At 43.7% G+C, this 15,270-nt stretch overlaps 2 protein-coding genes across 2 annotated transcripts; both read right to left on the bottom strand.

Moving 5' to 3' along the window:
* Positions 1-10,876: 10,876 nt before the first annotated feature.
* On the bottom strand, positions 10,877-13,125 carry LOC133456598 (neoverrucotoxin subunit alpha-like; the record flags this gene model as incomplete). Its single annotated transcript, XM_061735092.1, has 4 exons — positions 10,877-11,986; positions 12,415-12,464; positions 12,688-12,858; positions 12,968-13,125. Coding segments are annotated over 4 exons (996 nt in total), but the record flags the coding sequence as incomplete, so codon positions are not given.
* A 234-nt stretch (positions 13,126-13,359) lies between these two features.
* Positions 13,360-14,578, bottom strand: LOC133456431 (protein NLRC3-like). Its single transcript, XM_061734906.1, has 2 exons — positions 13,572-14,578; positions 13,360-13,374 (listed from the first exon to the last, which is right to left on the bottom strand). Exons 1-2 carry the CDS (start codon positions 14,553-14,555, stop codon positions 13,360-13,362), a joined length of 999 nt encoding a protein of 332 aa, XP_061590890.1. The 5' UTR covers positions 14,556-14,578.
* Positions 14,579-15,270: the final 692 nt, after the last annotated feature.

Consider the following 15,270-nt stretch of genomic DNA (forward strand, 5'->3'; position numbering starts at 1 on the left):
CAAACTTCTATCATCCATTACACCAAACAAGAGTCAAAGCTGTTGGGCATTGTCAGAGAAGATGTGGTCACTTTTTCATGGGTCCAACCCACATCCTCGAGCTCTGCTGCTCCTCCCACAAATGTATGTTCTGGACAACTGTGGGACCAGAGTTTGGGACCAGCATCTGTAAGAGAAGTGATGAGGCATTGTGACACCGTGGCTGACCTGAAACTCCAGCTTCCTACCCCCTGCAGGGGCGACACCTTTGAACTGGCTTCAACAAAGACTTGAACCACGGGAATGCCATATGATGAAGTTCCTGACTGACTGATATGCTAATACCAACTCATTTGGCCACAGACTTGAACCACGAGAACACCCTATGGGGTAATTTAGAACTTAGTGGCTGTTGGGTCCCAAATCAACATAACATAAACAAGGAAAGACACAGAGGCTGTTAGAATGATTTTTAAGGCCTTCTGCAGAAGGGAAGCAAAGTCGGAGCTTACAGAGCAACATGGCCCTCTGGGATGCTCTCGACAAATGCTTGCTGGCTCCTCCTTTGCATCAGCTTTTATTGAGAAACTTTGACAGGAACATTACCATATTAGGAACAGTGAATGGACAATGGGAGGAAACAGATGGAGAAACAGACATCGGGGTTAAAAAGGTCACAAATGTGACATTTTCAGTTAAAGAGGCTTGGTATGAAGAAACAAACAGACATCTTTAGCTTAAAGTCTTTAAAAGAACACAAAGGTCAAGGGGTCAAATGCCTTCCTGGACAAAAACAGGAACTTCATGGGGGTCTTTAACAGATGGTCCAGGCTAACAATGAGACAGTTGTGGGACAGTCGACCCCCTGACAAGACTCAGGAAGGGCTGCCCTGTCATCTGTTAACATGTGATAGTTTCATGAGGACTAACTAGTTCAGAAGTTTGATTAACTTCACAGTGACAGTCATGCCAAATGCCCGATAACGGCATTTGGCCACAGATCACTGTAAATTGTTTTTGTCTCTCACTTGGCTTGTTTATTCCTGCCTTTTGTACTTTGAACTTACTGTATAAAAAGTCATGATTTCAAATCATTCTTGGTCAGCACACCAACCCAGCCATGCGCTGCGTAGGTCTGCTCACCGCCGGCTTACTGAATAAAACTCACTACACCACAGCGGACTTCTGAACTAGTTTTGATAATATTCTTCAACAGAAGCATCTCTCCATCTTTTCACTTTCGTCTGTGGAACCTCGAACAAGTGTTGATTTAATCAACTATACATTCATTGTCAGGAGCTCAGGCGTTACATTTTTCTCTGCTATCTTTGGGCAGGTTTGACTTGTGCCTACTTCAGGAGGAAGAACTGCAGCTGCAGGATGAAGGATCCTTCACGTTTCACCCCTGAGAACCCAGAGACGCTGGAGAATCCACAGGTAAACAACATGGTCTTTCTACTGAGCTCTTCCTCGAAGTGGGATAGTTCCTCAACCGTTAGAGGTGATTCTGCTGAAAAACCACTCAGAGGGTTGGTTAGAGCCAACGAGCAGCACTTCCTGTTAACCAAGAATCAAAGGAAGGAACAGCCATCTTTGTTCTGCAGCGTTGAACCTGCAGTCGTAACTGACTTCAGTCCTTCAGTTGGTTCCAGCCTTAGTGATGCTGATGACCAGAAGAACCAGCAGCTGCTTGTTCATGCTCCTCGTTGACCACATCAAACTTTAGATTTAATTCAGTTCAATTCAGTTTTATCTACACAGCATCTTTTTCAACACAATTTGTGTCCAGGATCTTTCCAGAGACCAGAAACTACGGTGGCCGAGACCCGCCATTGCTGAAAATAAAAGTAACGCTGCAAACAGAAACAAACGCCGCTGCAAATAAAATAAACCCCGCTGCAAATAAAATTAAAAAAAACGGCGCAAATAAAAAAGCCACACCGGAAGTGAATTACCGGGGACTATTTTTGCCGATGCACCGGTGTTGCACATTAAAAATTACACGTAGCGATGTTGAACACTAACCTTTTCACTTATTTTCTCATTCGTTGTTCTTCTTATTCCTCGCTCTTCTTATTTCTTGCTTTTCACTTATGTCCTCTTCGTCTTCTTCTTCTCCTCTCACATAAAAAACACCGGGGCATCAGCAAAAATAGTCCTCGGTAATTCACTTACATTGTGGCTTTTTTATTTGCGTCGTTTTTTTTTATTTGCAGCGGCGTTTCTTTATATTTGCAGCGTTTATTTTATTTGCAAAGCGTTTATTTTATTTGCAGCGGCATTTGTTTTTATTTGCAGCGTTTCTTTAATTTTTAGCAATGGCGGGTCTCGGCCACCGTAAGAAACCGATCAATTATCACATAAACAATGGAGGGTAAAAACTGCCCTTTAAGAGGGAAAAAACCTGGATCAGGACCTGGATGATTAGGGGGGGACCCCCCTGCTGAAGACCAGCCGGGTAAAGAAGGAAAAGAGAGATAGGAAAGAGGGGATGAAGAACAGAGAGAGGAAATACACAGATACTGTATTTTCTGGACTATAAGCCGCACCTGTATATAAGCCGCATCCGCTCTATTTAAAAAAAAAAAGATATGCAAGCCGCAGATATTTATGTTGTTAGATTAGATATTTACTACATTTATTTTGTCTTAGTTTTGATTCTAATTCCGGTTACAGCGCCCTGAGCGGTGGATGAAAAATCCACAGAAAAGCCGCACCTTGGTATAAGCTGCATGGTTGAAAACCTATGAAAAAAGTAGCGGCTTATAGTCCAGAAAATACGGTATATTGTCAAAGGTACAAAAGAGCAGATGTATTAGTATTAATGATCCGTTAACTGGAGAACCAACAGTTCTATGTACATATGACTGATACCTGGTTAGTTGGTGGACTACAAGGACCAGCCTGGTCTAGACGGCAGACACTGAAGTTTTCAGAAGGGGGGTTGTAAAGGTCTTAGCTGAGATTAGTTCAGAGGCTGTGGGGTCTTCTGGTGGTGGTGAAGGTAGAGTTGTGTATCATCTGCATATAGCAGTGATATGAGAAGCCGTGTGAGAATAATCTGGTCCAGAGAGGTGGTGTATATGACTAAGATAAGGGACCCAGATGCTGAGCCTTGGGGCACCCCTGTGGAGACCTGATGTCATGAAGATGTTTCCCCTACTATGACACTTTAAAGGGACGTCCAAGAACCAAGAAAGCACAGATAGGTCAAGATGGATGGGCACAAAGTACCGACCCGCTGCTCTTGCTGTTCATAGGTTTTCTGTCACAGACACCAGATATATTTCAACATTTATATCAAGATGGTCATTAAATGTGAGGAAGTCCATGACCAGTTTCAAAACTGCTCGTTCCATAAGCTTGGAGAGGAAGGGAATTATTTTGCTCATGACTGCTGGCAGAACTGTCACATTAGTGTGATACATACATATATATATATATATATATATATATATATATATATATATATATATATATATATATATATATATATATATATATATATATATATTATGCTCGAAATGTCAAGAAAAAAGTCGAAATGTTGAGTAAAAAGTCGAAATGACGAGAAAAAAGTCGAAATGTCGAGAAAAGTCGAAATATTGAGAAAAAAGCCGAAATGTTGAGAAGAAAGTCAAAATTTCGAGAAAAAGTCGAATTGTTGAGAAAAAAGTTGAAATTTCGAGAAAAAAGCCAAAATGTCGAGATTAAAAAGGAAAGGAAAAAGGAAGAAAAAAAGAGAAAAAAAAGGAAAAAAAGAAAAAAAGAAGAAAAAAGGAAAAAAAGAGAAAAAAGGGAAAAAGAGAAGAAAAAAGGAAAGAAAAGAAGAAAAAAAGGTCAAACATTTTTGAAAAAGCTCCAGGGAGCCACTAGGGCAGCGCTAAAGAGCTGCGTGCGGCTCTAGAGCCGCCGGTTGCCGAGCCCTGATCTAGAGGCTGAATGTAGCTGCTAGGCTCTGACGTGGAGGCGATAAAGTAGGTTTTTACCGTAAAGTGCATCATTGTAAGAATGTTTTTCTGTTTAAGGACGAGGACATCTACCTTCTTCCACCTGGAATCACGTCAGAGTGTATTTACCACATAGTTCAGCATCCTGGCCGACTGGCTGCTGACTAACAGACACCTGCACAGGTGGACGAGACCACGGCTTCAATGAGAGACGGTCTCCTGCTCCAGCATCTCTGGACTGATGGGAGGACTGTGAACATCCAGAAGCTTGATGAACATCTAACAAAGCACCAGTACCATTTAGTTCTAGTTCTCAGGAGGTGAATCTGAAGGGAACATTTCAGTTGTTTGTTTTTTTTAACTTTATTGTCTGTATGCACATAATGGGTGACACTTGTTTAGCACTACTTACTCATTTTTTCCTTTATGTAATTTTATTCCTCTTAAGTTCCTATTAAAGCTTTCTTTAATTACTTATTTATTTTCTCACTTATTTACTTATTTATTTTTAGAGCACTTTTCAAAAACAAGTCACAAAGTGCTTTACATGCAATTAAAAACAGGAAACAACCAATAAGTACAATATTAAGACACAATTGAGAGATAATAAAAACAGACAAATAATACAATCAGTTAAACGCAAGTCTAAAATAGTGAGTTTTTAAAAGTGACTTAAAAGAAGACAATGTGTTATCTCCCTGATCTCCTCCGGCAGGCCGTTCCATAAGCGAGGGGTAAAACAGAAAAGGCCCGGTCGCCCTTGGTCTTTAAGTTAGACCAAGGAATGTCCAGGAATGACCCACCAGAGGATCTCAGGGTGCGTTCAGGCTCGTATGGGGTCAGGAGGTCAGCTATGGAACCAGGAGCTAGCCTCATACGAGCCTTAAAAGTAATAATACAAATTTTAAAATCCACTCTAAAATGGACTGGAAGCCAGTGAGGGGACTTTAAAATTGGGGTTCTCTCCTGTTGGACCAGGTAATGAGTCTGGCTGCTGCATTTTGAATTAACTGTAGTTTATTTATGGCATGAAAAAAGTGAATTGCAGTAATCTAACCGGGATGAAATAAATGCATGTATAACTGTCTCTAAGTTTTTAGATGAAAGAAATGACCTGATTTTGGATATTTTTCTAAGATGGAAGAAGCATGATTGGACAACGGAATTTATATGCAGGTCGAAATTGAGGTGTTTGTCAAAAATAATACAGAGGTTTCTACAAGAAGTGGTGATGTTGGATGAAAGGGGACCAAGATGGGAAGAAATATGATTTTGTGATGAGTCTGGGCCTATGATGATGAATAGTTGGGGGTCCTGCTGTCCTGGATAGTTGGGGGTCCTGCTGTCCTGGCCTGGATAGTTGGGGGTCCTACTGTCCTGGTCTGGATAGTTGGGGGTCCTACTGTCCTGGTCTGGATAGTTGGGGGTCCTACTGTCCTGGATAGTTGGGGGTCCTGCTGTCCTGGATAGTTGGGGGTCCTACTGTCCTGGCCTGGATAGTTGGGGGTCCTGCTGTCCTGGATAGTTGGGGGTCCTACTGTCCTGGTCTGGATAGTTGGGGGTCCTACTGTCCTGGCCTGGATAGTTGGGGGTCCTACTGTCCTGGCCTGGATAGTTGGGGGTCCTACTGTCCTGGCCTGGATAGTTGGGGGTCCTACTGTCCTGGTCTGGATAGTTGGGGGTCCTACTGTCCTGGATAGTTGGGGGTCCTGCTGTCCTGGCCTGGATAGTTGGGGGTCCTACTGTCCTGGTCTGGATAGTTGGGGGTCCTACTGTCCTGGATAGTTGGGGGTCCTGCTGTCCTGGCCTGGATAGTTGGGGGTCCTACTGTCCTGGTCTGGATAGTTGGGGGTCCTACTGTCCTGGTCTGGATAGTTGGAGGTCCTGCTGTCCTGGCCTGGATAGTTGGGGGTCCTACTGTCCTGGCCTGGATAGTTGGGGGTCCTACTGTCCTGGTCTGGATAGTTGGGGGTCCTACTGTCCTGGATAGTTGGGGGTCCTGCTGTCCTGGCCTGGATAGTTGGGGGTCCTACTGTCCTGGTCTGGATAGTTGGGGGTCCTACTGTCCTGGATAGTTGGGGGTCCTGCTGTCCTGGCCTGGATAGTTGGGGGTCCTACTGTCCTGGTCTGGATAGTTGGGGGTCCTACTGTCCTGGTCTGGATAGTTGGAGGTCCTGCTGTCCTGGATAGTTGGAGGTCCTGCTGTCCTGGATAGTTGGGGGTCCTACTGTCCTGGTCTGGATAGTTGGAGGTCCTGCTGTCCTGGATAGTTGGAGGTCCTGCTGTCCTGGATAGTTGGGGGTCCTGCTGTCCCGGTCTGGATAATTGGGGGTCCTATTGTCCTGGATAGTTGGGGGTCCTGCTGTCCCGGTCTGGCCAGTAAGGGACTGATATATATTGGTCAAATGTTTAAGGGCCAAACCATGAAGTCATTTGAGCAACTAACCCAGAGGTTTGATCTTCCAACTCAGGACTTTTACAGGTTCTTGCAGCTGAGACTCTATCTTCAGAAACATGAGGAATGGACGGTCATTAGTGGAGATCCATCTAAACTATAGGAGCTATTCATATCCTTTACAAAAGAAAATACTAACAAAGGGATTATATCAAGGATTTTGACTGGAAGGTGAAGATACTTTGACGCCGCTGTAATCACATCAAAATACAGCAATGTGTCTGAGCTGTTGGAGAGGATGTGGTCTGATCGGGGACTTCACACATATATTTTGGGACTGGCCAAAGCTCACTGGTCTCTGGAAGAAGGTTGAGTTGGAAATGAAACCGCTTCTGCATGTTGATTTTACTAAAAAAAATTTTTACTAGAAATAAAAACGGTCCAAATCACCCCCCCTGTAAAACTGCCATCCCTCCTTTCCATCCCTTATGTCAATTCATCAATGAATGTGGTTTTACTGCTATTTCAACATTTAGAGTCATCACCAGAAAAATAACACCAGAAAAAAAACTTATTTGACAATTTTCACCTATTTCAAGTAAATTTTCACTTGAAATAAGTAGAAAAATCTGCCAGCGGAACAAGATTTATCTTCTCATTACAAGCAAAGAAATCTTGTTCCACTGGCAGATTTTTCTACTTATTTCAAGTGAAAATCTACTTGAAACAGGTGAAAATTGTTGTTTTTTCCAGTGATGAGTCTTGTTTTAAGTGTAATGACATTTTTTTTACTAAAATGAGACATTTTAACTAGAAATAAGACAAATATTCTTAAGATTGTGAGTTTTTGCAGTGATCCATGTTACTTATCCTGTGAAGGACAGAATCATATTGATAAGTTCAGAAAAGTGTTTTTTATTGTTGTGTTTTGATGTATTTGATGTAAGCCCAGTGGATATTTAAAGCTTACAGAAGGCTGCATTTAACTGCTGCTATGTCATTCCTGCAGTATTTCTGCAGGTGTTTTGGTCACTGCTATTATTTGTAATATATTATATTATTTGTAATCAGCACAAATTATCTGTGCCCATATGATAAAATCCACCATCCCCCCTGATTTATTTTTTTTACAACTCGAGTACTGGCTAAACTTCCGGAGGATATGATGGAGAGAGATCTGGCTTCTCTACTAAGAATTCTGCTTTTAGTCGCCAAAAAAAGATTTTCACTTAAAATAAGTAGACAAATCTGCCAGTGGAACAAGATTTTTTTGCTTGTAATGATGTAATTTGTAATTTGCTGCCACTGGCAGATTTTTCTACTTATTTCAAGTGGAAATGTACTTGAAACAGGTGAAAATTGTCAAATAAGTTATTTTTCTGGTGTTATTTTTCTGTTGATGACTCTAAATGTTGAAATAGCAGTAAAACCACATTCATTGATGAAATGACATAAGGGATGGAAAGGAGGGATGGAAGTTTTACAGGGGGGATGATTTGGACTGTTTTTAATTCAGGAGGGATGCCCCCCCTCAACTCCAGTATTATCTATAGTTATTTTAAGTTGTATGATCTCATGCCTTTCTGATTTGCTCCCATATTACATGGTTTACGACCAGTTTGTTTTTGTATGAGATTATATTGTAAGCCATTACTGCCGTGATTCTTTTTTTTATATGTTGTGACACTTTAATTCATTTTACTTCACGGGAAGGACGTTGAGGAAGCAGCAGGTGTTTTTTCATGACGTGCCATGGCTACTGAAGTGTTTTACCAGTGCTATGGAGAAGTTAAAATAAACACAACATTTTTGAGACCGTTTCCTTCCTGTGGTTCTTCTTCTGGCTGACGAGGTTTCTGGCGCCGCCATGCCTGCCATGGATACCGAAGCTGCAAATCTAACACGCACAAAGTCGAGGGTATTTTTCTGCTGGCTGTTTTCGTAGGTGTTTCTTCACCACCTGACCACAGGAGAGACGTGTCAACCCCCCCACGACTGCTGAGAGCTGAGCTGCAAAAACCTCCTCTTCCTGTCCATCTGCAGCTCTGAGCTTTTAACTCTTAACTCTCAATGGTCTGATCCACCGCTGGATTTAACCCTGGTGCTCCTCGGGTCAAGGAAGGAGGAAGAGAAGGAAGGGAGGAAAGAAGGAAGGAAGGAAGGGAGAAAAGAAGGAAGGGAGGGTGGGAGAAAAGGAAGGAAGGAAGGAAGGAAGGAAGGAAGGAAGGAAGGAAGGAAGGAAGGAAGGAAGGAAGGAAGGAAGGAAGGAAGGAAGAATGAAAAGAATGAAAAGAATGAAAGAAAGAAAGAAAGAAAGAAAGAAAGAAAGAAAGAAAGAAAGAAAGAAAGAAAGAAAGAAAGAAGAAGGAGAAAAGGAAGGAAGGAAGGGAAAAAACAAGGGAAGAAGGAAGGAAGGAAGGAAGGAAGGAAGGAAGGAAGGAAGGAAGGAAGGAAGGAAGGAAGGAAGGAAGGAAGGAAGGAAGGAAGGGAGAAAAGAGGAAGGGAAGAAGGAAGGGGAGAGCAGGAGGAAAGGAGGAAGGAAGGAAGAATGAAAAGAAGGAAAGAAGGAAAGAAAGAAAGAAAGAAAGAAAGAAAGAAAGAAAGAAAGAAAGAAAGAAAGAAAGAAAGAAGGAAAGAAGGGAGAAAAGGAAGGAAGGAAGGAAGGAAGGAAGGAAGGAAGGAAGGAAGGAAGGAAGGGAAAAAACAAGGGAAGAAGGAAGGAAGGAAGGAAGGAAGGAAGGAAGGAAGGAAGGAAGGAAGGAAGGAAGGAAGGAAGGGAGAAAAGAGGAAGGGAAGAAGGAAGGAAGGAAGGAAGGAAGGAAGGAAGGAAGGAAGGAAGGAAGGAAGGGAGGGAGGGAGGGAGGGAGGGAGAAAAGAGGAAGGGAAGAAGGAAGGGGAGAGCAGGAGGAAAGGAGGAAGGAAGGAAGAATGAAAAGAAGGAAAGAAAGAAAGAAAGAAAGAAAGAAAGAAAGAAAGAAAGAAAGAAAGAAAGAAAGAAAGAAAGAAAGAAAGAAAGAAAGAAAGAAAGAAAGAAAGAAGGGAGAAAAGAGGAAGGGAAGAAGGAAGGGGAGAGCAGGAGGAAAGGAGGAAGGAAGGGAAAAAAGAAGGAAAGAAGGAAGGAAGGAAGGAAGGAAGGAAGGAAGGAAGGAAGGAAGGAAGGAAGGAAGGAAGGAAGGAAGGAAGGAAGGAAGGAAGGAAGGAAGGGAGGAAGGGAGAAAAGAGGAAGGGAAGAAGGAAGGAGAATTAGGTCATTTTGACCCAAAGACAGTACAAGGGTTAACATTTATTCCGTATTCCAGATGTTTAGTAATCAAAGGTTATTCAGAGCGGTCCCAGGTGAGCTCTCACCTGGTTGGAGGCTGGAAGAAGAAGAACCGAGTCCAGGTACCAAACTTCACAAGCTTCCCTACGCCGTAGGCTCTGCGGTGATTTAACACGGAACCATAATTATGGCTGAACGTCCCACCGCGCCTGTCACCTGTAAACCTGCTTGTTATGAGAGTTTCTCCACATGGCGCGGCTTGAATGGCTTAGATATTGTAGATTGATAATAGTATTTTAAAAAATTGTAAGTTTCCTTATGCAATAAAGATATCTATACAAAAAAAGAAAAGGCCCGGGTGAAACCAGCAGTGGTTTCAGAAGAGTGTGTGACTCCAAGGTCATCCACTATCAAGGAGCAGCGTTGAGGCAGAACCGCCACCATCTCCAGGCAGATCTTTCTGCACAACCTGCCCAAGAATCCCTACTTTCATCAGCTGGGAGGACAGGAGGGATTTTCCAGCCAGTAAGAGTCATCACTCTAGAGACTGTTTTCTAGTCAGAAGGAAGTCACAAGCCTCACACCTGCACATCAGGACAGGTAGTTTCTTCTCATTACTATGTGTGTGTGGTACTTTAGGCAGATAAGATGTGACATTTTCATCTTTGTTGTTACAGAAATGAAACTTTTTCTGTTCAGATTTTTTTATTCAGACCTTTGACAGCAGACCAATACCCAGTAGTATACATGTTACATTCTGATGTTTGCCAAGTACATGCAACATAAAAGGTAATTTACATGTTTTACACAGAAATATATACATGTTTTTTTTTCTCTTACTGGTACGACAATACTGGACCAGATCAACTTATCCCTAAACTTTGGATATGTTCCTCACGTTTTTAAAGTTGCAGTAAATAAACCTTTCCTTAGAAAACTAGTTTCAAGAGTACTTGAATACTTTTAGACATGTTGCTGATGTTTTTACATGTTGGATTTTACATGAATATTTCCATCTTCTCACCTCATTTTTACATCAACCACTTTGAAAACTGAAGGAATCAAATTAAAACAGTCAGATAAATCCATCAAATATTATACAAACGGGAAAAGTTAAATATATAATGGAAATGTTTAGATTTGAAGCTCAAACTTTCTTTCATGGAAGAAACAAGACCTTAAGAATCTAAACGTGAAGTCAAACATGAAAGTATTTAGAGACAGAATCAAGAATAAAACAAGAATAATTAGATACAAATCTAATTCATGATCAAACATCAACAGTCCAGTAAATGATTTAATGTTTAAATGTGAAAAAGATCAAATAAAAATACAATGAACCAAAAAACTAAAGATAAACAGTGATCAATTCCTTCTTCTACTTCTTCATCAGCATCATCATCATCATCATCATCATCATCATCATTGAGACACTGAGAAACCAGATCACCAAACAGAGCTTTTTGCTGCATAATAAAATCGCCGACTCCGCTGACTCCCGCTTCCTGATTCAAACGTTTGACGGCCCCGCCCCCGACCAATCAGAGGCGTGGAGGGTGATGACGGCCCCGCCCCCGACCAATCAGAGGCGTGGAGGGTGATGACGGCCCCGCCCCCTGACCAATCAGAGGCGTGGAGGGTGATAACGGCCCCGCCCCCCGACCAATCGGTGGCGTGGAGGGTGGTGACGTCGGAAATAGTCCCTGCTCAGCCCGCTAAATAACCTCGCTGAAATGGTTACAGAAAAAGGTATCGGCTTGGAGCGACTCTACCCGTCTCAGCCCTAATGCAAAAGCGCAAAACGGGTAGAACCGAGCTGAGGTGGTACTAGTGCAAAAGGGGCATAAACTGGACACAGAGACACTGAGGAACCCAACCAGGACCCAGCCCTGGAGCAGACTCTAAATCCAGCACAGAGAGGTTCAGTGAAGGTAGTGTTGAAGGTGTGGAGGTGGATCAGTCTGAAAAAGACGACTTCATAGAAGGACAGAGTTCCAGCAGGAACGTCCACGTACACTGCTACTCTGGCAGAGCCTGAAGATGGAGAAAAGGAGGTGATGGTTGTTTCTCTGTTATTGTGACAGAAATGGTACCGACCAGCTAGGTAACAGTCCAGATTCCAGGAATGATCGTTTCCTCCAAACAAACAGTCACCAGAGTTTCCTCTCCTGCTGATTCTTCTGTAACTCACTGATACAGAAACATATCCGCTCCACTCAACCTCCCAGTAACAGCGACCCGTCAGAACTTCTCTACACAGCAGCTGAGGCCAGTCATCAAACCTGTCTGGATGATCAGGATATGACTGATCCTCCTTCACATGTGTCATCTTCCTGTTGTCATCAGACAGTTTGATGTTCTTGTTGACTGTGTTTGTGTCGATGGTGAGTTGACAGGAATCTGATGGAGAGAACAAACAAGCAGCTGCAGTTATTATTGATCAGTTATTGATCACTGATGGACTCATGAACGAGTGAAGGTGGACTCACTTCTGCACGTACACATACACACGCACACACACACACACACACATACAAACACACATGTGCATGCTCACATGCAAGCACACACACTCATTCAACCGAGAAATTGTTTGTTTGTAAATATCCATCTTTTTGGAACGCTGTTTTTTGTTTTTTGTTCTTGCTATTATTACAATATAATGTATTTTCCTGGTGAGAACTTTGAATAAGCCCATTTAGGGCTTCCTTTCTCACCTGCACATATTTTCATGCTTTTATTTTCATTTCAACTTTTGTACCGTTTTTATGTTGTGCAAATAAACAAATCAAATCAAATCAAAGGTGGTTGAATAAAAACACACTTACACTTGCTCAGACCTGCTGGTGTCATCCATTGTTGTCCAGCAGGCTCCACCCTGAAAGGAGGAGGAGGGTCAGACCAGCTCAGTCTCTCTCAGAGGAAGCAGATATGTCAAAGCCCCCCCACCCCCCATTACCTGTTGGGCTCTCCCGTATCCGCTAAATAACATCCCACCGCACACTTGACCAATCGCCTGAGGTGGAGGAAAACCCCCACACCTGTGCCACCATAACTAACACAATACTGTATAACCCACCCCACCCAGCAGAGTGTCCTACCTGAGAGTGTCCAGCCTCCAGCGGGGATCCTCCAGTCTAGACAGAAGCTGCCCTGCTGACTCTCCTGGATGGTTGTAGCTCAGGTCCAGCTCTCTCAGGTGGGAGGGGTTGGAGGTCAGAGCTGAGACCAGAGAAGCACTTCCTTCCTCTGAGATCACACAGCCTGACAGCCTGCAGACACACAACACAGGTCTGCTGCATGTTCTCTGCACAAGTGTCCTGCTGCAGACAAGTTTAGCAGCATGTTCACTGGAACTGGAAAAGACAAATTAATCCTGACCTGAGAGACTCCAGTTTGCAGTGTGGACTCTCCAGTCCGGGACACAGCTTCTTCAGTCCAGAATCCTGCAGGTCATTGTTACTCAGGTCCAGTTCTGTCAGACTGGAGGACTGAGAGCTGAGAACTGAGGACAGAAGTGGACAGATGTTCCCTGAGAGGTTACAGCCACTCAGTCTGCAGATGGAAGAAAAGAACAACAACCAGGTTATTTCACTGCTATGGAAGAAAGTGTAGTTGTGTCTCCAACTGTTCTGTTGGTCTTCAGCTCATCCTGCCCCCCCAGTAAAAACTGAAATGAAAGTGTTTCCTTGTCAGAGTTCATGGTTGTGTGTGACTTTAGGTCCAATGTGTCATTAAAGTCTCTGGAAATGAAAGAACCAGTGTAAACTCGCTCACATGAGGTTGTGCTGAAAAAAAGACTCCAAACAAGTGAAGAAAACATGAAATCAGGAGGTAAAACCAGACGTAGTCAGAAACTGGCCTCCACTCCAGAGGTCCAACACATGTCTGTTGGTACTTACAGAACTTTCTTGGAGGCTTTGACCACCGGCAGCAGCCTCCGTAGAGCCTCCTCTGAAGCTGAGTATTTCTTCAGGTCAAACACCTCCAGATCTCCTGATAACAGTAAGATAAAGACCAGAGCCGACCAATGAGCAGGAGACAGATCCTCTGTGGGGAGACTTCCAGAACTCAGGGACTCTTGGACCTCCTCCACCAGAGACTGATCGTTCAGTTCATTCAGACAGTGGAACAGGTTGATGCTTTTCTCTGCAGACAGATCCTCACTGATCTTCATCTTGATGTATTCAACTGTTTCCTGTTTGTTCTGTGAACTTCTGTAGTTTGATGTCATCAGACCTCGCAGGAGGTTCTGATTGGTCTCCACTGAAAGACCCAGGAGGAAGCGCAGGAACAAGTCCAGATGTCCGTTTGGACTCTTTAAGGTCTTGTCCACAGCTGTCTGATAGAAACCGGTTGAAGAAGGGTGAGTTGTTAGTTGATCTTCCAGCAGGTTGACTCCAGAGTTGATGAAGGTCTGATGGACATGAAGAGCAGCCAGAAACTCCTGAACACTCAGATGGATGAAGCAGAAGACCTGGTCCTGGTACAGGATGCTCTCCTGTCTAAAGATCTGGGTGAACACTCCTGAGTACACTGAAGCCTCTCTGACATCGATGCCACACTCTCTCAGGTCTGGTTCATAGAAGATCAGGTTTCCTTTCTGCAGCTGCTCAAAAGCCAGTTTTCCCAGAGACTTCATCATCTTCCTGCTCTTTGGACTCCAGTGTGGATCCGTCTCAGCTCCTCTGTCATACTTGACCTTCTTCAGTTTGGCCTGCACCACCAGGAAGTGGATGTACATCTCAGTCAGGGTCTTGGGCAGCTCCCCTCCCTCTGTGGTTTCCAGGACATTCTCCAGGACCGTAGCAGTGATCCAGCAGAAGACTGGGATGTGGCACATGATGTGGAGGCTCCGTGATGTCTTCATGTGGGAAATGATCCTGCTGGTCTGCTTCTCATCTATGAACCTCTTCCTGAAGTATTCCTCCTTCTGTGGGTCAGTGAACCCTCTGACTTCTGTCACCATGGAAACACACTCAGGAGGGATCTGATTGGCTGCTGCGGGTCGTGTGGTGATCCAGAGACGAGCAGAAGGAAGCAGGTTCCCCTGATGAGGTTTGTCAGCAGCACCTCCACTGAGGTGGACCTTCTGGGGTCAGTGACGATTGTAGGGTTGTGGAAGTCCAGAGGAAGTGGACACTCATCCAGACCGTCAAAGATGAACACGACCTGGAACTCTTCAAAGCTGCAGATTTCTCTCGTTTCAGTGAAGAATTCATGAACTAGTTCCACCAAGCTGAACTTCTGCTCTCTCAGCACATTCAGCTCTCTGAAGGTGAATGGCAGCAGTAACTGGATGTCCTGTTGGTTCTGCCTTCAGCCCAGTCCAGAATGAACTTCTGTGTTAACACTGTTTTCCCAATGCCGGCCATTCCCTTCGTCATCACTGTTCTGATTGGTTCATCTCTTCCAGGTGGGAGTTTAAAGATGTCTTCCTGTCTGATGGCTGTTTCTGCTCCGTCTGGTTTCCTGGAAGCTGCTTCAATCTGTCTGACTACATGTTCTTCATTGACCTCTCTGGTCCCTCCCTCTGTGATGTAGATCTGCTCCAGAAAGGTTGTCTTTCCTGCTTTAATGATCCGCTCAAACACATGCTGGTTCTTCTTCTGCAGCTGACGTCTGAGTTTGGATTGATAAACGGCAGCGACGGTATCTAAATAAAGATGAAATAAAGAAAACCA

The sequence above is a fragment of the Cololabis saira genome, chromosome 12 (assembly GCF_033807715.1).
Source record: "Cololabis saira isolate AMF1-May2022 chromosome 12, fColSai1.1, whole genome shotgun sequence".
Lineage (NCBI taxonomy): Eukaryota > Metazoa > Chordata > Actinopteri > Beloniformes > Belonidae > Cololabis > Cololabis saira.

Bases quoted from the DNA above. Each gene is read 5' to 3' on its own strand.
- LOC133456431 (XM_061734906.1), bottom strand. From the start codon at position 14,555: ATGGTGACAGAAGTCAGAGGGTTCACTGACCCACAGAAGGAGGAATAC.